The sequence below is a fragment of the Centruroides sculpturatus genome, unplaced genomic scaffold (genome assembly GCF_000671375.1).
Source record: "Centruroides sculpturatus isolate CEXI.00-Female unplaced genomic scaffold, Cexi_2.0 scaffold1589, whole genome shotgun sequence".
NCBI lineage: Eukaryota > Metazoa > Arthropoda > Arachnida > Scorpiones > Buthidae > Centruroides > Centruroides sculpturatus.
This window is the reverse complement of record NW_019385877.1, coordinates 1-22,025: the sequence shown is the minus strand read 5'-3', so window position 1 is coordinate 22,025 and position 22,025 is coordinate 1. Positions and strand designations below refer to the sequence as shown.

The 22,025-nt window shown below is 30.5% G+C and overlaps 1 protein-coding gene across 1 annotated transcript in view; it reads left to right on the top strand.

Annotated features, from left to right (window-relative positions):
- LOC111642695 (RNA-binding protein lark-like) overlaps nucleotides 1-13,339 on the top strand; it is a 95,940-nt gene extending 82,601 nt beyond the window's left edge. Inside the window, exons 7-8 of the mRNA XM_023389074.1 lie at nucleotides 6,874-6,954; nucleotides 11,399-13,339. Of these exons, the coding sequence (XP_023244842.1) occupies nucleotides 6,874-6,954; nucleotides 11,399-11,426 (109 nt within the window). The 3' untranslated portion in view covers nucleotides 11,427-13,339. The remainder of the gene's footprint in view (nucleotides 1-6,873; nucleotides 6,955-11,398) is intronic.
- Nucleotides 13,340-22,025: the final 8,686 nt, after the last annotated feature.

Below are 22,025 nucleotides of genomic sequence, written 5' to 3'. Positions count from 1 at the left end.
TAAAATTGTGGAAGATTGTGAAAAACTGATGATTTCAACTCAGCTTGAAGACAATTACAGCTGCATGGCATGAATGAAAGGTTTGTTACTTGATGAATTATGATATTACTTTAATACAAACTTTAAAATAAGATTAATATATTTAATAAAATTTCAAAATGATGGATTGAGCTGAAAAGTATTGAAGATATGAAATTAGTTATGAAGAATAATGATATAGACATCGCAATTTTATTTGAAGATCAACAATAAAACTAAATGAAGAAATTTATTTTCTGCGATGCAGAAATACAGCATATGAGACTTTATCAATGCAGAATATAATGATAACGAGTTAAATGTTTTCTTCAAAATTTTAGGTGTAATTGATTTGCACGTTAAATTGACAGATTGTTTAGTTTCATGATTGCAGCACGTGTTTATGCTAATTTCGTGTTTATCGGAAGCCTTTTGTTAATGCACACATATTGCATATTTAATTTCGTGTTTATAAGATGTTGCATTTTCGGGTTTATGTAAAATGTTCATATTAAAATTTCGCGTAGTAGGTGTTTTTGTTAATTACGTGTTTGTAGGATGTTTTATCTCGGTCGTGAGTTAGTGTTTATGATAAATTATATGCCTTCGGGGTGGTTTTTTTTAATTGCGCGTCAACAGAATGCTTATATCGTGTTTAAGCAAAACTTTGAATTCCGGTTTGTTGTAGTTCGGACTATTCCATTTTGCCGTGCTAAAATGCTGAATTATCAGTTAGGTATTTTGACTTCTTGGCCTACTTTATTTTACTTGCGCGAATCGGCATACTTATAATCGTGGATGATCTTTTGTTCGCGAATCATCTTATTCAAATTGCGTAACTAGTTTTATTTAAGTTTAATTCTGTTTTGTCGGTTGAAAAAATTATGTAATACAATAAAAAAAAAAAAAAGGCTTGAAAATGGACAGTATAGTAACACCAACAAAATGATTTCCAATTCCGGTGACGTGAATTTTTGGATTGTTTTATGTAGCGTAACAGAAAACATTGTACTTTATATTTCGGCGATACTATGCAATTACGCAGTACTTTTGATTGCACAGATTCTCTTGCTTTTTTTTTTTCCATTTTGTGATGGGCAGCATATAATTTGGAATACCCATGAATATAGTGTTAGTTGTGTTGCTAATGACNTATGTAAAATAATATAGTATTTACAATATTTTCTTTTGAAATTTTTATTAATTTCATTAAGCTTTATATAATATATAAAATTTATTTACACTTTATTATATACTTGTAAATAAGTTTTATTTTATAGATTAAATGAAATTTGTTCAATTCAAAAGATGAAAAAGTTTGTTTTCATTTATATATATATGAGATAAAACATTATTTGTCTATAAACTAGAATCATTATTTGAAATTCATAGATATGCTATAAATAATTATATCATTTTAATAACTTAGAATGAATACATCTTGTCATTTTTCAAATATGATTTTTCTGAACATGACTTGGATATTGCTGAGATACTGCTTAATCTGTTGCAAACAACTGTAAAAAATAATTCATTTATGGAAATAACAGATGTTATATAAAACAGTTATTTTTTAATATTGAATAGGCACACTTTTTTTTAGTAATTTTAATAATACATTTATATAATATAATTAAAGTTTTCCAGATAGGATGATTCTGTAGCCAGCCAGCAATGAAACATATAATTAATTTCTAAATTGTTAGATCTGTTTGATGATAAGTTAGGTATCAGTTTTAGTGTGTGTATATATATGTATATATATATAGATTAGATAGGACATTATATCTTTTTATTTTTGAAATTTTGAAAGTGAAAGTTTTAAGTTTCATTTCAGATATAATTCTATAGATGGTTTACTTTAAAATTATAAAACTATATTGTTTAGCAAAATTCTTTTTGAAAAGTTGAAATTTTTAAATTTTATATGGTTTGTTAAATAAGTAAAATGAAGTGGAGCTCACACTGACTTCTTAAATATAGCATATGTTAACTTGTTTTTTCAAATATTAAACATTTAAATTGCATTTAAACAGATAAAACATCTCAGATTTAATAAGTTTCTTGATTTTTGATAGTCTCATAAATAGTAATTGGTAGAATTAGAAATAAAATGATAGTTGTATAGAGAATTACACCATTATGAATCAATGACGATGGCTAATATAAGAAAGTTTCATTGAATGTTCTTGATATATAAATTTATTTATTTATATATTTTTGCATGATTGTTAGTGGTTGTTAGAGGAGTCTGTGTTTTCTAGAGTTATAAACATTCTTAATAATTCTTTAAAAATGTAATGTTACATTTAAAACTTTTTAACATAGCTATACTTCTGTTTAAGGAAAACAAAAATTGAACCAATGTTAAAACAATGAACAAATTAGTTAATCATAAATGTAGTAGTAATTGATAGTTGTTAGTTAGACTTTATTTTAATTAGGAGGATAGAAAGATTTATTCATTCATTTTCAAATTTAGGATATGTGATATACATAAACAATTAAACCAATCTGATTTATTATTAAACCAAATATCTAATGTTTGCACTACTAATTTACTTACCCGTATAAGATAAAACTCCAACTTTGCAAAATTGAGACCTTTGACCATCCAGTTATGAGGAATATTCAGATTGGATTTTTGCTTAAAATAGTCATTTTTTCCCCCATCCAAACTTCATTATGTATGTGTACGTAATTATGTGCAAATAAAATATAAAATGTGGAAATGTACATACCTATAAATGAATATAGTTTATTTTCTACATTTAGAAAAAAATTATTTTTTATGCATATACAGTACATAATATATATGCTTATTTATTTTTAACAAAGTTGGAGGACAATCTGGATAATTGGCAATCTCGGTAATAAATGTTCAGATAATGGAGTTTTACTGTAATTTGACTGATGACAGATGGTTTGTCTGCCATCTTGTATTAATATTAATGAGATGACAGTTTAACCATGCTCTTTTAGTCAAATTATAGTCAGTTAATTAAATTAGTAGTCCAACATAGTCCAATAGATCCAGCAATTAGATGTTTGGTCCAGAATATGGCAGTATCTGTATCTATAATGTGTATTCTCACAATCAGCTTTTTTCTTAAGTCTTGTTCTGAAAATGGCTTCAGAATGAAATTAATTCTAATCTTTATAATCATACAAGGTATAAACTAGTTTATATAAATTTTTATAATGTTTAAAAATGCAGACTTTGTGCGTATAAAGTTTGTTTAAATTACAGAAAATTAAAATTGAACAAGTTTTGTTTTAATAAAAAGTACAATGAGCTATTGAACAGAAATTTAATAATACTTTCAACATTTTTAATACAACTTTAAAGATCTCTTAAAATAGATTTTTATCAAATAATCTTGAGATTAAATATTTTCTGGTAAAAATAAATTTAGCTGGGACAACAATAATTAATGGCTCATTGTATGCAGATCTTTAAATTATTATTTATAATAATAAATTTAAGAATTTATTGGTTTAATGAGAAAATTAAATTATTGATTTTTATGTTACAGGTTGTTAAACACGTAAAAAATATATATTCTATAATAAAAATATGTATTCTAACAATATATATTTTTTACCTAGCAATTATTGTTTTATTTTGAATTGAAACTTCACTATATAAAAAACAATTCACAAAATACTGTAATTATAAGCAAAACAATGAGTTTATAATAATAAGAATTGTGACTTGCCTACAGTTATTATTAAAGTTGCATATTTAAACAAAATAACATATTTAATAATGTTTTCTTTGTACATGATGATGGTTTCTTGGTTCAATGTCAAATGCATTGTGTATGGAATATAAAATCTATATTATTGCTATTATAAAACAGTCATATTTGATAGTTAGTTTTTTGTTTGTGTATTAATAGGTCTTATAGGAATGTCATAAATTTTCAAAAAATGCTAAGTTTTGTGTACTTTTTAATATTTTTGTATAGTATTTTTATATTAAAAAAAGTAATCTTAAACAGCAATTTATTTATGCATATAAGAGCATCTTTGCAATGTTGATTGCTGGTGTACTACCAAAATTTGAATGTATCACTTGCTCAAAGTTTGAGAACAACTGTTTAATATGATTCATTTTATCTCTCTTATAAATTTATTTATTTGTATATTATTACATAAAATGTATGTATTAAAAGTCCAAGGAAAAGAACAATAAAATATTTGCTTTTTATGCAACCTTATAAAATATATTTTAAAAATTATTTTTATTGCGAAATATTTGTTAAAGTGAGTTAGTGATAACGGATGAAGTGAGAATTCTAGGAATTCTCACTTCATCACTAATTTATCCGTTATCACATTTATCCTAATTCATTATTTATAGTAATTATTGGAAAAGATTGGATATAAAATAGAGAATAGTCATTAAAATAAATGGTATATTATACTTCAAGAAATGAAAAAAAATGTGCATGCTAAGACAGAAGAGCAGTAGTTATAAAATATTGACATTGAAACATATCTTGTTGTTTGAGTTCAATAAATTGAAGTAAAGTGACCCAACAAGGAATAGGTTTCACTAGGCCCATTAATGAAGCACTAAGAAAAGACAGATGATACAGGATGATAATAAATTATTGTAGGAGATATATTAGAATAAAATTTAAATAATTGTTGTTTCTACTTTTTTAATAAAGTTTATAGAAAGAAATCCTTAAGAGTGACAATTTATTCCTAAATCTATGAAATACTTGAATTGCAATGTTGTTAATATCATGTGTGTTGTAATGTTGCATAAATGATTTATATAATTTAATATATTGATAGTGAGAAATTGCAAATATATATATTTTTTAAAGTAGCATAAAAATGTCCAGCTTATTTTCTGTTGAAAAATCATATTTTTAGTTTATTATACAAAATGTTTTATAATGGGTGACAGAGAATAAAAATATTACACCAAATTAAATTATTTTTAAAAAATTTTTTATATTCGAATGTATTTATCAGATTATATTGTTATGTTAAATTTTGTTAGTTTACAGAATTACCAGAATAGAAAACCAAATAAAATGAGCAATTATTTATTGTGACATTGTCACAATGCCATGCTGCAATTTTTAATCATATATTTAATTTATAATGTGTGCTCTCCATCTCAAATTAGTACTGTAGTGTCTTGCCCCTGTACATCATACTTTTCCTTTAACAATAGTTATGGTGGTCATCTTTCTAACACCTTTTATGGGAAAATTTTTTAATTGAAATAATGTGGGTTCCAGTTTGCATCGGAAGTTCATATTTAGTTAATTGAGGCCTTCTGCCCCTAAGGTTTCCATATCTGGTCTCATCTTTCATCTAACTCCATTTTTGAGATTAAGGAAAGACAGATGAACAGATGACAATGGTAATTTATTGGTCTACAATTTTTTTCAAATTGCAGCCCAATAAACAGATTATTTACCTAATGATGATAATTTTCTCATAAGAAAAGGGAAAAAAGTTGAATTTAAAAATATCAAGTTTAAAAAGTAATAGCTGAATTATTTTTTATTTTGAAGTTTCAATTGTAGTAATAATAATAACAACAAATGTTTAATGTTTAATAGTATAATAGATATAGACTGCAAAAACTTATATTGCAGTATATAAATGTATGCACTAATTAGTTCAGAAGATTATTATTTATATGCTTGTGATTGATGGATAAGACTATTTTTTGTAAGAAAATAATATTTTTGACACAATTTTCAGAATTTCACTTGTTAAATATTAAATGTATTGTGAAAAAATTAGAAGAAAAATTGTATGATTAAAGTATGCTTGTAGGTAGAAAATATAATTCATATTTAAGAAAAAATCTTGGAAGTAATTTTTAAAAAAAGCTATTTGAAATAATACAGTAATATATGAGAAACAATCTAAAATAAACAACAAGTTACTGTGGATTGATAAGTTGTTAATGTGGATATAAAAATTTGCAAATTGCAATTTTTCATTGGCATTTATAACATACTGATAGAAGATTTTTTTTACCTTGCAGTAAATAACTATATGATGAATCTACTACAGTTTACATGAGCATATATTTTGAATTTAATTAAATATAATTTAATCTAATATAATTTAATTAAATATAAAATAAAGCTCTCTTATTTATCTGACTCATTATCTAATATTCCTTGGACATTAATTTATATTTCAGATGACTTTTTATTTTTAAACTAATATGAGAACATTTCTTATAAATTGATATAAAATGCTAAGTATGTTATGTTACATATTAGTCGTGCAGTTTTATTATTTCAATTGCTGTAAATAGATATTTTATTTATTTGTGAGTGAATAGTTGTTTCACAGTTCTCAAAATAACTGATATAATTAGTTAAAAATACAAAACTATTAATAATTGCATAGAAAATATTTCTCCTCTTACAAAAATAAACTTATCCGTCAAATGTTAAGCATGTATTAGTAGTAGTCTTTTGGACTTTTAACTTTTTCCTATGATGTATTACTTTTTATGCATCCTGCATATTATCATAAACAGAAAAAAATTATAAATGCAAATTAAATGTTTAAAATAATTTGTTTTTATGAAAATTTTTGAACTAACTAAAAGTTAAAAATTTGGAATATTGTATAATTTTCTAACAAATACTATATTTTACTATTTTTTTAATTTGCATTTTTTAAAACTGTTTCTTATGTAAAATTTTTAAAGATTGATTGCTTTAATCATTTTTTAAACAAAATTAACTTATTAGAAAGTTTTAAGTTTTTTAAAAAAATTATTATGACCTCAATCTTTATATTGTCAGTAAGTTTTTCCTTTAATATGTTTGTTATCTAATGTATTTTTCTCTCTTTTAGAATTTATCCATACCATCAGAGTATGGAATTGGAACAAATTCCAGATGAGACAAGTATAACTGTTAGTACTGAAAGGCAGGGGTAAGATTTTTAAACTGAAGTTTTTGTATTTTTATATAATAATAATAATTTTTTTTTAAATAATAACATACCACTAAAATAAATTTATAAAAAAAAAGAAAGAAATCTTTCCTTAATATGCCAAGATTTCTATTACCATTTTGGATTTATGTATTTTATATTTACTAGTTGAGTTATCTGACTTCACTCAAGAAGATGATATATGTAATGTCTGAATTGTTTAGTCTGTTGGACTAAACAGTCCCTTGTTGCCTTTATATAGGATATAAAATGTTTGCTCTCTATTTTTTGTTTTTTGGTTGATGTGCTCCAAATTATTCTTGTTTAAATCAGAATCTGAGGAAAATACAGACTCACAAAACCTGGACTCCTTGCTCCTCCCCTTTATTAACTCCTTCATTCCCTCTTGTTAACTCCTGTCATGTATGTGGCCAGGCAGTGCTGAGTTTAGATGCACTCAAAAGTAAAGATGTCATTCTTCATTATGCTCTGGTAGTATCTTAATTCTTTACATGTTAATTATATGTCAACACCTGTGATATAACCATATGATAGATGTCATGATGTACCAAAACCTGGGAGAAAGGATCTGAAATAATCTTGGATCAGGAAGTTGTCATTAGTTGAGGAGACATTAATCCAAGATCACCAGTTCTATTAACCCTAATGGCTAAAGCCACCATTAAGGCATGGAGAGACTGGTACCAACAGTTTGAATGCTACACAACACTTACAGAACTAGAAAGGAAGCCTGCAAGAGTATAAATTGCTGTGTTCGTATCTGCAATTGGCCCAGAAGCAGTAAGCATTTTCAATACTTTCTCAGAAGAACAAAATAATAATTTGGAAAAGTTAATAGAAGCATTTACAGATTATTTTATGCCCAAAGTAAACATCACGTATGAAAAGTTTGTATTTAACAAAACCGTTCAACAGGAAAACAAAAAGTTTGATGATTTTCTGACAGGAAAATCATCAAACTTTTTGACACACAAATGAACACAATTGAAAATTATTAAACTTTTTTAAAACAGTATTGTTGAATAAGAGTAAAGCTTGCAAATTTGGTACCTTTAATGATAGCCTTGTCACAGACAGTATAATAATTGGTATCTTTAGTGATGTTGATAGAGAAAAGCTTCTTGCTGAGGAAAATTTAACTCTGAGAAAGCTGTTAAAATATGCAGAGCAAGTGAGCAAGCTTGCAGTCAGTTGACCACTATGAAGAGCAAATCACTGAAAGTTGAAGCTGTAAAACGTAAGCAGGAACCTAAAAATGGTCAAATGCTAAATACAAAGAATGTGTATGATCGTAAATCCGTATGTTTGAGGTATGGAACTATACATGGTCAGGTTTGTGTATTGCTTATAATAATGCCACATATGCCATAAATTGGGACATTTTATGTCCCAATCTGTGTGCGAATGTAAACTGGGCACTCATGACTCATGCAGTTGTGCACTTTATCAGCAAATCTTTCTCTAGCACAATTAGAGCAAGAGGGTGTTTGGTTTTGTTTAACACACTCTTTGTAGGAGTGTTCTCTGCCACATTGACTACAGATTGATCTCTCAGAAACACGATGAGAAATATGACAGAATTGACAACATCTGAAGCACTGCACCACCAATATATTATCTGTCACCTTGCATCTAGTCCACAACAGGTTGACAGTCTTCAAGTCCAACAGTTTTTTCCAGACTTCCAGAGTCACCTCCAACACCCAGTTCAGATGAAAGGGGTTACATTTGCCCACAGCAAACCAAATAGTGGTGCACTGCATAAACTCATCTATTAGATACATTGAATTAGAGATAGAATGATTCAGGGTGTATATGACATCAAGAAGATCATCTTTAACTAGGCTTTTTGGAACCGATATCAGCATAATGCAGGGTCTTTTCAGCTTGGGAACAGTGAGTCTCAATTCTGAAATTCCAGCGACAGCAGAAGTAATAGCAGCCACATCACTATTAGCGACAAGGTCAACAGCCACTCCCCCTTTTCCAAATTCTACGGAGACCCTTAACCGCAATACCAAGCTCACGAGGATTGACACGAGTGGTTAACATGCTTTTTGTGTATTCAGATGAATCAGGCTCAGTGGTATTGTAAATAAGAACGGTGTGACTAGGTTCAAGTTGGGAAGAATCAGTAGCACGCTGAGTACCATGATGAGTGATGTCACTATAAAGTGGTGTGCTCACACTTGGGTCAAAATCATCATTGTGAAGAGAAAGTCAACGACTGACCATCATCAAGGAATCTTTAGTGTCTTTAATAACTGTACAAAGAGCTGCCTGAGATTCATCAAGTGTACGAACATCATCTTTGGTGGCCAAGAAGTCTAACTGTTTAGAGACCTGCATGACCTTCTCACTAATGGCCAGAGCATCCAAACGATCTTGCATGGAATGCAAGATGGGATTCAGTATTTCACCCTCAGCCAGGTCAATAATCTTCTGAACCTAGGTAATAATAAAAGAATGGTATTCACAAGCACCACGTTGGAGTTGTGGTAACTAGACAAATAGCCCTTAAGTTCTTCAAAGAGCTTATTTGCCTAAGAACGAAATTTCAACACAGGTTCTGTAGCCATAATGGAGAAATAACAATAAAAAAAAGCTGGCCTGTTTAAAAAACCGCAAAAAACACACTAAACTAGTGCATGTTTAAGTAAAAAAAAAACAAGTACACGTGAACTCAGACAAAAACTAGTGCCAAGTGATGTAAACTGCTTGTAAATGGTTGTGGTCATTCCATAAACTTAAATCAGCACAAAAGTCCTTGAAGTTCCCACTCGCGCCAAAAGTTGGTCCGGTTACCACAGCAACCAGACTGTTGTTATGGCAATGGCTGCTAGACCGTTAATCTTTATAAGTGAGGAAATCCTTAAAAGTTTATATTGTTTTAGTTAAAAAAAAAACTATTAACACTGTATTGTTGAAAACTAGGCATAGCTATGCTGACTAACTCTTCTTAACGATGGATATTAAAATTTATAGTTAGCACCAAAAATAGCTCGTTGCGGCCCTCCAAAGCTGTGTATGGTCAGCATAAAAATCCCAACAAATCACAAAATATTGGTCTCAGGACCATAAGAATTCATTTAGTACTCACTGTCTATTCTAGAAGAGTTGTAACCTTCATGTCCAGTGGATCAACCACCGAATTCCAGATGACCAGACCCCAATAATCCGTGAATTCAAACGTTCACAGCTCTCCAAAAATTTGAACTACGCTAAAAAAAAAGACATCACTGTAATCCTTACACTTTGACAAATCAACGATATATAAATTATCCACTATGACACAAGAAATCCACTGTAAAACACTAGAAAATCCAGAACGCACGCAAGCACAAACTGCTGTTGACAATCCAACGGAGTGTTGATGAGTTTGTCTACCTTAGCATATTTTGATGTTAATGCTCCAGTTAGATTATCAGTAGATGCAAGTAAGCATGCCATTGGTGCTGTCTTCATGCCAGAAAATTTTTTCTGCCTTAATGCAGAAAAATTTGTGGTTTATTCGTCCCAGCAACCTATCTGAAATTGCTGCAGGGACAGTCGTATCTGAAATGGAGAGAAGACTGTCAGAGAAAACCAAAGATGCATGTTTTAATGGGTGTGTTAGTTACAAATCTGATTGGTCATCAGAGAGTGGTAATATGGATTATGCTGTGATGGTGAAATTGCTAAAGAAAGCATCTGAACCTGTAATGTCTGTTTAGAGTCTAATTATGACTTGTTGTGGATGATTGGTTAACTAAGAAGAAACCTAAAAGACTAGATCTCTTAAGTTTACTGTTGTTGTTGTTAAAAAAGATGTCATGTGGGCCAGGTGGCACTGAGTTTAGGCACTTGAAAATAAAGATGATGTTTCTTAGCACTCTCTGGTAGTGTCTTAATTTTCTATCAATACATAATACATTAGAGCATTATACAATATTCTTTTATTTGCAGAGTTAATTTTCTTAAAATATTATTTATTATTTTTATTCTGATATTCCAATAACCAATTTAGTCTTACTTGATGTTTCATAAAAATGTAATTTGTTTTATGAAAAACAATATGAATTGTTTCTCATTAAAATAAAATGTTTATTTTAGGTATCTAATTTTTAGTTATTGTAAAATCAGCTTTAAGTATATTGTATAATGATTTTAATATTGCAACAAGCTGTCAATAAATCAATTCAATTTGAAGTTGTTTATATTGTGAATGGAATTTACATTAAGATCAATTAAAATTAGATATGAAATTGAATTTTCACTTTAAAAATGACATAATTTGTATTTATATAGGTATTTTAAAATTATTTTAAAGTGAAAAATAATATTTTTTTATTATTAAATTATTTTAGATAGTAGTAATAAATAGTTTATTTAAATCTTAACTTGGAATAATTAGAAATTAAGTTTTATTATTATTATTTTTCAGTGAAATGACTGCTGTTTCTACAAATTGAAGCCGTTCATTGAACGATCCAACCCAGGAAATAAAAGTTGGATTGGAAATTCATGATTATATTACACACGTAGAATATGATAATCGCCTCACTCCATTATTTCGTGTTGTGTAAATTAAATTTGCTCCACCACATCTGTTCATTGGAAGAGCTTTTCTGACAAGATCTGGACATCCCGTCCCTCTTCACTTTACGCGTATTTATAGTAAAAAATGGCGTCACGAGTTCCTCGATTATTCGCTAGAGGTGCCAATGTACCAGCTGTCTCATGCAAAATCTGTACAGTGTTTTGTGAAAGAAAAGTCGGTTTTCTAAGTTATTGATGATAATGAAACTCATGTTTCTTGAAGTTAATGACATCGATTGATGCTTCTATTTAACAAAAGCAATTTTCAAAAATTGTGAACAGTATTATTTTAATTAATGACATTCCAGTGCTGCATGTGAATTGCGTCACAAAATGCATTTATATATCCTGCCTGAATCAAACCGAAATTAATGTAAACAATAGTGAGGCATCCAGATACTTTCTTCACTACCTTGTACATTCGAGACGTGACATCTTTTTATTAGGTGCGGATATTGATATGCCATATATACTGTATATTATTTCCTTGGCACCAATTATATTGATGTCATCCAAATCATTTTTTAAATTTCTTTCTTTTCTCTTTTGTTTTAGTCTCCTGTGTGTAGTGGAAGAGTTCCACAAAATTGGTTTAAAAAATAATAAAGATTTACAGTAATCAGTTAACATTTCACTCTCGAATTTCAATTAATCAATTAATTTCAAAATTATAAGTATAAATTTTGTTTTTAAAAAAATTATTTTAATTTGAATTTTTCATAGTTGATGAAAAGTATAATCATCACTTTTCTTGACATTATCTTCGAAGCTACAGAATAAAGTCATTACGGAAAGAATAGGTATTTCGATTTATTAGAAATATTACTTTAATGTACAAAATATGTAACATGAATTTGGCATTTTTTATGATTTTGAATGTGTGTTAAATTTTTGGTTGGAACATTAATGCATATAAAAAATTATACTGTTTACTTATTTCAAAAATTGTCACTAAAGAAATGAATTTTCATTAATTGTTGGATTGTTTTTTTAGTAATGTATGTTTCGGTAAAATTATGTATATAGTTTGATGTCGTTTGGTTTTGGAATTACCACTATGTTACATATGTCTGAAGTTAAATGTGTTATAAAGATATTAATGTTTGTCTTCTGATATAATTATTTCTCTTCCATTTTATAGAGTTTTGTTCTTGATAGCATATTCACATGACTTGATTTTTTTTAAATCATAAGATTCAGACTCAAGTATTAGATTTTTTAAATAAATATATGATTGCAGAAAATAACTTTTTAACAAATTCTAAATATCATGACTATTTTCGGTATAATGAACGGATGTTTGATAATAGTTATGACAAATTTTAATATACTTTTCTTGATCATACTCTGAGAACATGATTTTGCCGCATTCCTATGCATTGACGCCACAGATTTTTCAGTGATATTTAGATTCAACTTAATGTTTTGTTTTTTTTTTATTTAAATCAAATACTATTGTGCTATTATTTTCTCATAAAAGAATAAAACAAATTAAAAGTACAATTCCTTAAATGCTTTTTTTAAGAATTCTTTTCCTGCTTTCTGTAGATGCAGTTAATAGCTTAACGTTTTAAAATGCAAAAAAAGTCCAGTTTTGTTAAGCTTAATGTAAGTGTTCTTTCTTTTTTGTTTAGTGTATCAGGATGTTTGAGAAATTAATCATATTATTAAAAATGTTTCGAGAAATGCAGCAAGGATTGATTATTTGTGTTTAATCAATTCTTATTGTAATAGTACGATTATCATAGTCTAACGATATAATATATATCTTAACAAAATGTGAAAACATGAATTTTTTTTATATAGAGAAAATGTGATGACGATTTTAATTTCCGAAATCATTCGAAAACTGTTTAGTTTTTCTTGTAACATTCACTTCAGTATCTCATTAAGATTTTTGTGCCTAAAACTTTATATTATTAATATTTCAATGTAAATTACAATGACTTGTATTGAAATTGTATACATTGATTCGTAAATTTATTTAAAATTCAAAAATTTCTGGTCAAATAACTGAAAAAATTTACAAAAGGAACATTTATTTGTGGATGAAAAAGTTCATGTATTTAGTATTATTAATAAAATTAGGAAAAGTTGATTACGATGGTTTTTTAATCATTCAGTATATTCTTATCTATATTTTAAGATAACCGCTACATATTCCTATACTTGATATATACATAGGAATCATTGTGTTGTGCTTTAATGAAAATTATATATATATACATTTCAACTGACCTCAACCAGATATTTACGAGGTATACTGATAAGTGATAAATACATTGAAAACATTCAGTAAAGGAAACGATTTATTTAAACAAACTGAAATAAAAGTACAACACAACTACAAATTATATATATATATATATTTTTTTTTTCACATAATTGCTCTGTACATTTTTTCACGTAAAGCAAGTTTACGCATACTGTCAACCAAGAATTCAGGGATTATTTGTCAGTTTGGTTAACTTCACCATCCGAGATGAAATGAAATGATCCCCTTGAGATCCGAGGGTAAGGGGAAAAATGAAAATATCTCTGCCAAGTTGGGCTGTAAAGCAGATGCGACAGAACCTCATTTCAGCTTGAGCATGAAGTGTGCAAGCAGTGCGCGGTCTGTTGTGCAGCAACAGTCTCGTAGGTTTTTGCTTCAATGTAACCAATATCCTTGCTGAGATGACAGTATTGGTAAACTAAGTCCCAAAAATAGTCCAAAGAATATTGCTTTGAGTTTTTGTTGGAGAGGAAGCTTGCCCGAATTCGTTGTTCTCCCGTTTTTCTTCAGGGTTAATTAAAATGATGAATCTGTGATTTAACCCAGCAGTAACATTGAAAATAAATTGATTTCCATCTTCCAGAAAGCACGTCTATAGTTTATCACAAGACTTCGCACGCTTTTGGTTTTTGGTGTCAAGTGTACTTACTCATTGTGAACAAACTTGCGTAGTCAAGCGAAGCAAAGATATATCCTACTTTCTTTAGCGATTCTAATCCGCTTTTGGCTGATACGATGGTTTATCAATTTGTTCCAGGTGATTATCATCTACCACCGAAACACTGCTAGGTTGATCGGCAGAAGCACCATCGGGTTTACGTTTACGAAATTTAATGGCCTAACGTAAATTACATAGCTTTTAAACAACGATGAATATCAGTAGGCTTTACATTTTCTGCATTTTAAAAAATTCATCGTGCATTGATATAAATTATAATAACACCTTAGTCTATTATCATCCTATTTATTTTTAGTAAATTAATAATTTTACTCTTAAGAGCTGGCCGATTTATTTTCCTACGATAATCACCCGATGAAAATATTCTAATTAACGCAAACCGAATCAATTTACAAATAAGTTACATCGATTCGAATAAATAAATGTTTGTTGTAAATTCTGTCATTTACTTTGGAACTACACTTGTTCAAATATGAAAGTGTCTTAAATAGTTATAGTTATATGATCTCATGTACTGTACAATAGTTTAAATTGCTGTCACTTGTTACTTCAATAATACGCTGAAGAATTACCATTAATTAACCCCTCGCGTCCTCGAAATCTAAATACGGTCCTGTTCATAACCTAACCAAACCGACGCGACGGCCAGATGGCCACGCGATTAAGGTAACAATCTACGGTTCTGAGAGCCGAAATCGAGTCCGTACGGGTAGGAATTTTAGTGGTCTGTCCAGATATGAAGGGTCCAGTTCCTCACTACCAGGTCGTATTGCGGACCTGGCCGAACTCATAATGGGCTTGCTAAAAACGGCCCTCTTAAGGCTGGTATACACGGTAAGGAAATCCTTTGAGGATTAACCGGGAATTTTTTTTCTATCTATCTATTTTTAAATAAAAATAATTCTTTATACGTTGGGAGATATTTTAATAAGTTTTGTAAATTACTATGTTCGATCCAGCCAGTTATATCCGAGTTTTTTTCGTCTGTTAAGCACATCCTTTGAGGATTTCCTTACCGTGTATACCAGCCTTTAGTACAGTACCTACAGGACGATAACCAGCATGTGATGATCTGAATCATTTGGGAGCCGATCAGGAAGGCTGTAAAGTCGAACTCTTCTTCTCATGCATTAGACCAGTGATTTTCAAACTTTTTTGATCCGTCGCTCCCCTTTGTTATACCCAACGCCCCCTAACCCATTTTCTCATGTGTGAGGAAGGATTCTTATTCTTAGGAATAATAATCCTTCCTCACACATGATAATATTCTTAGGAAAACTTTTCTATGAATCTCACACTTTGTGCCCTTACCGTACATTGTTCTCAACATCTGGAAACCATTAAACGCAATGTTTCCTCTTATCAGTGTAACAGAGATATGGGAACGGATTTCAGTAACCCCAATTTTGCCTTTGGTCACCGTTCAATACCCTTCCTCCAGCACCCCCTAGATTTACTCATCGCCCACAAGGGGCGTTATTGCCACTTTGAGAAACGCTGTATTAGACTATTGTGGCCGGTTTACTGTTTCGTACGTAAGACCGTTCATTTCTCAGTCTTCTCCTTCACAAGTGTTTAACCACCCAACAATCCTATATTATAGAAATCAGGAGAAATAAACCGAAATGATTAGAGAATGAACAAAATTAAAAATGCACGCTTATCATTGCGACTTTCTCCAACTTTTCCTGTTTAACAATTAGAGTGCCGTCAAACAGAAGTAGTTATCTCTAGGAAGAAAACGAAAAGGGATTATAATGGAGGTTCTTTATCTATATTTTGACCCTGGTAAGACCATTCTACAATTTCTTATAGTCATTCCTGCTATAGTCCGATTAGCTACATTCTCAACTAACGCCGACTTTGATTTGTTAACTTCTTTTCCGTTTAGGGTAGTCAGAAATTTCAGGATTTAAAATATATTATTACTATTCTTTTTACTCTTGGGACACTAAGAGGGCTACTTAATCATACTCATCGTGGTTCAGTTTTTGTTTGGGTATGGCAACGCAACACTTGGACGATCTACCTAGGAGATTCCCTTAAAAAGACCTCCCGGAAGGTATTTTTAAATGAAACTAGTCCCTATTTAGGAGTTACGACGTAGAGAAAACTCGGAAAACTCCATGTGGCAAGCCCTTCCGAGCGAGGCGCGAACCCACGACCGAACTCCCAGTGTTCAGAGTACGAAGACCGCTTGGCCATTGGTGGGCACCGTCGTGGTTCAGCCTATTCCACAATGGAGGCGGTCGGGTGGTGAGAGTCGGAAATAGACGCATCCGAAACAGACTTTCTGTGAAAAATAGTCTGAATTCGATCCCAGGTTTCCCAGCGATGATGAAATTCTTCATTATTATAAAAGATGATGTCTGAAGTATAAAATCTGAATTTGGTGTTCAGAATTTAATTAAAATGCAGAATTCAGTATTTAAATATATATATAAGTTTATTTTTAAGATTTTAGACTGAAGATTTCAATTTCAGCAAAAACTTAGGAAAAAGTATCCATTCTGAAATGAGACTAACAGCTTTTCAATTATCTAAAAATTTCAATTATTAAATTTTCTCAAAATAAAATTTAAAATAAAAATTTCTTGGCCAATGAAATTTCAATTTATAATGCGAGTATTTTGGATGACGTAGTTGATTTCGTTGTTGTTTTCTTCAGAAGTTCTGGATGCTTCGCTTCGATCGTATTCGCTGGATCTGTCACGTGGAGTAGAGTCAGCTTTCTGTCGATAATATTTTTCATCAGCCACTTTTCTTCTGTCGTTACCGAAAGAGTTAAATGTTACTTCTTCTTTAGGAGGAGCCGAGGGAGCAATGTTACTGGACATTCCTTTTTGCACATTTCTATCTTTTCGTAAATCATTCTGCTGATGCGATCTACGTCCACTTGAACATTCCGTACAATTTCCAAATTTTACTACCAAAACTTGTTCGTCTTCTGGATAACTGTTTACTTCTGAATACGGTCGCGCGATCAAAAACATTTTATCTTGATATCCCGGAAAATTATTAGCCAAGCTGCAACACGGATGAAGGATTAGAGGATTTTCTGCTGTTCCCAATCGACCGGATTCTTTGCCCATTCTTCGATTATCATCTTTGATGGTTCTCGTCTTTCTAATATATATTTGTTCATCATCCGCGTCGTCATTTTGTAATTGTCTATTTTTATAAATAGTACGATTCTGAATAATTTCGTAGTCGCGTGCCTCAGAACAGCGATCTTCGATTTCACGACTGGGTTTTGCAATGAGCATTTGTTCTGCTCTTTCGATCTTCTTCGGACCCGTTTTCGTTCGCGGATGTCTGACTAAAATTGTTGCTTCGTATTCGTCTTCCGAATAAGATTCGCTCTCGGAAGGAGATGATTCTTCGACTACTTGAGTCATCTCTTTATAAATTTGGGTCGAAGATATTTTTCTAGAGATCGGTTCCTGTTTTCTCGATGCCATTTTTTAGAACTACGTGTGAATTTTTCTACCCTTTTTTTATACAAAATCCTGTATCGAATGCTGGTGAAATCGATATCAGGCTATTGTAGATTCTTTTTTAATTAAACTCGTTTGTGTTGTAACAATGTGAATTTTGAGTTGCTTATTATTTGATTTTTATTGTTTTGATTAATTTGTCAATTTTTAATAAAATAATCGACAGTTGGATGGCCGAGCGTTAAGCCGCAGCCTACCACTCTGGGGGATCTGGGATCAGTGTTGTGGAGTCAGAGTCGGTAAAATTCTTTCGACTCCGGCACCTCCGACCTCGAAGTTTGGTATTGGTAAAATGTGAAGTAACAAAAACACTTTTTAATTAATAAGTATCTAAAGAAATTTCTTAGAAAACAGACACTTCGATAAATTTAGATATCGAAATAATATTGACTCATCTTACTTAATTGTACTGTAAGTGAGTACTGTACACGAAATTCGAATTTTCGTGTACTCACTTACAGTATAACTAAGTAAGATTAGAATAATTCTGTCTCCATCGTTTTAAATATTTTAATTTATTTTTATAATATTAACTCACAAAGGCCATTTTATAGCAAAATGTTATGGGTACCTCATGCAACATGCAATTTCTATACCAGGGTTGTCCAACCTTTTTTTTTAATGGGCCAAATTAGAAATTTAGGTACATTCAGCGGGCCACAAGGTACTTTATATAAATATATGCTTTTAAAAAGTTCAAAATTTGAATATCAAATTTTAATAACAAATATAGCCTATATAATTATAAAAAATACCGTATTATCGATAGTAAAAAAGAAAATATACTCAAACAAAATAAAAATAAATTTAATGCGATTTTTGACATTGTCTTCCTTTTATAATATTATCAATATCTGCTTTTATGGTACTAGTCTTAAATCTAAGAATGTTAGTTAAATGGGAATCACTCAACGCATTTCTTTCAGCAGTTTTGATGTTTTCCATGCACGAAAAGAATTGTTTACAAAAATATGTTATGCATATGAGGTAGTACAGTTTTCTAGCACCAATTACTTCGTTACAATATCAAAGTGTATCCAGTGAAACGAGAATAATTTTTACGATATACTTTACCAAAATAAATGAAAATATACCTAAAAATTTTAGGGTGCAGTGGGCCGCGGATTGAACATCCCTGCCCTGTACTTTCAAAAACAGCTTTTATTAATTAATTTAAGGCCCACCAGTGGCCGAGTGGATAGAATCATGGTAGTTAGCCGTGGTAGTTGCTCCTGCCAACGGGCTAGCCATGTGGAGTTTTCCGGGTTTTCTTCACGTTAGTAACACCTAAATAGAGGACAATTTCTTATAAAAGTCTCCCGGTAGGCATTCTTACTCGGCAGATTTCCTATTACCGATAATTTAAACGAATATATTTACATCGCCTAGACAGCTGTACCCTGCATATAACTTACGCCGAGCTCGGTATGTTTTTGCTCGTACCTAACAAGCAATTACAAAATATGGCACAATATTTAACTAACTTTTCATTTCAAAAAAAGTATCATAGCATTTATATTTTATTACTTTTTTTGAGTATCTCGTATGCTATGCGAAAAAATTTAAACTGAGTAGCATACGAGCCATTCAAAAAGCAAATAATTTTTCAATGCGTGAGTGTTGATTGATTGATGTTAGATACTGGCATGCAACAAGAGGGTGATGTGTCATATTTTTAAGGGAAACTGGCCTCTTTTCAGGCGTTATCGAGACGAAGAAAACTTAACTAGCAAGCCCGTCGGCACAAGTGCGAACACGAACCGACTTCTAGTGTTTAGGGATGCTTAGTCATTATTGCAGCATAAGTGTAAGATGAAAACGATGCACCGCTGGATTCTACGTGGAAAATTTTTTACAGCAGTTTCGACCGAAATTCGATTCCGAATTCTTCATGGAATGCTAAGCGTCTGGCTAAGTCTATGTCTGTGAAAAAATAGTTATTGTTTGGAATTTCAGCTATGTTTTAGCATATTAAAAAAATTATAGCCTTGTAGTTACGTAAATTATTTTGTAAAAACGGCAATATTAAAAAAATGGTGATTTTTGAAAGCTGTCAGATATTAATGTGTGAGAAAAACAATGTCTTTGAAATTGGTTCTCAAAAGCTTCACCATGTTACAAGAACAAGAACTGCAAAGACAATAATAAAAAGCCAGCACTAGTTGCGTAACTTTCCTGGCAAAACAATTTAAAATTGCGTTTGGCGCCATAGGTTATGATATTTTATTTAAATTTTTTAATATAATTAATTATTATAAAATGACATAAAGCTTAATTTTAAAGGTACAGATGGGTTTTATAGAAAAGTTGTAAATGTTAATAACGAGTAAAATTTCATGAAGTTCGATTCCTCTCGAGGATCACGTGATTCTCTTTATCTCCTCACCCTCTTGACTTTTAACTATCATAATTTAATAGCATCAATGCCCCTTATATACAAGTTACCATGCATAATTTCGTTTCTTAATCATCTCGAGATATTAAACCAAATAGATGCCAACATACATACACAAACATATGTACATTTCTATGAATTTTTCCTTCTTTTTTTTTACTTTTTTGGTTCAGGAAGTCTCGAAACGTAGAGATTTGCAAAAAAGTCGGATAAATTTGACACGATCCTAATGCTTTCCCTTGTTATGTACACATAACAGCCGGGAAAGTAAAAGCAAAATTAAGATCAGAAACTGAATGCAACGAATTAAAAGAATTTATTGTATTTAATTTTTTTCTTAAAAATAATTAAATTTAAATCAATTTTTTATAATTAACAAGTAAAAGCAGAATTCTTATGGCCATTAAGATGTAGTGTGTTTTTTTATGTACTCGAAAGTTTTCTCAATGTAAAATTCGTTACATCCATTTGTTGATTCTCGTCATAAATTTCAACACGACTTTTTATAGAGAAACTTTAGATAAAAATATTCGGATACCGGTGGTATCTTTCTTATAAGAGGAATCATAGTGTGACATTTTAAATAAGGGTAAGGTCGGAATCGGAATCGGACTTTTTGTTGACCGACTCCACCACACTGCCCGGGATCGAATTCGGACGGGTCAAAAAACCCAGGAATTTTTCTGTGGTGGTCCGTCTGCATATGTCCGGTCATGGCTGTCCCATTGTGGGCCTGGCTAAACCTATAATGGGCTTGCTAAAATATGTCCTTTTATTGCTCTCAGGGTGGAAAGTTAAATACTTATGTAATAGCCAATATTTATTATTTATCAGAGTTTTAAAAATATATTAAATTCTATATGTAATCTATATTATATTTCGTTTAAAGTTCGACATGTTCCCATGGGCGATCATTTAAATTACCATATTAGTATCTATATTTAATGTACTCCTTCTATAAATTGATTTTTAATATATCTTTATCGTTTTATACTTTTTTCTTCTATCTTCTTTTCCATTCACGTTAAACCCTTTCTTTAAGGCGAAATATGATTCAAGTTCACATTGTTATTCTTTTCTTCCACTTTCTTATTTGAAAAATTTTACCAAATGTCACAATACAAATTATTATTTGATAAAAATTCATTTTCGAAAAGAAAAAATGCTAATTTTTCTATTCAAAACTTGCAAAATGAATTGAATCTAACGTTTTTCAACCGATGGTTGGCGATCGACATCGAATCGCAGAGGATTTTGATTAAAATATCTTTTTGGTATAAACATATTTATTAATTACTAATGTGACAGGAGCGTCGGCACCTCTTCGATGCCCTGTCAGGAATGACAGGGCATCGAAGAGTTATGTAAATATCAGAGTTTAAAAAATATATTAAATTCTGTATGTAATCTGTAACTATAGACCCGGAAGCCGCGACGGCGATTAGATCAGAAAGTGGGTCACGCAAACGGATTCGGGATGGAGACGGATTAAGAGAGAGCGCGCGGGAAGTACTGCATTCAGACTCCAGGGTTAATAACAGATAACCGTTTAATAATTTCAAAAAAAAAAGGTTACAGGATACATATAATGTTAGATTAACTGATTTATTTAACGGAGTGGTCGCG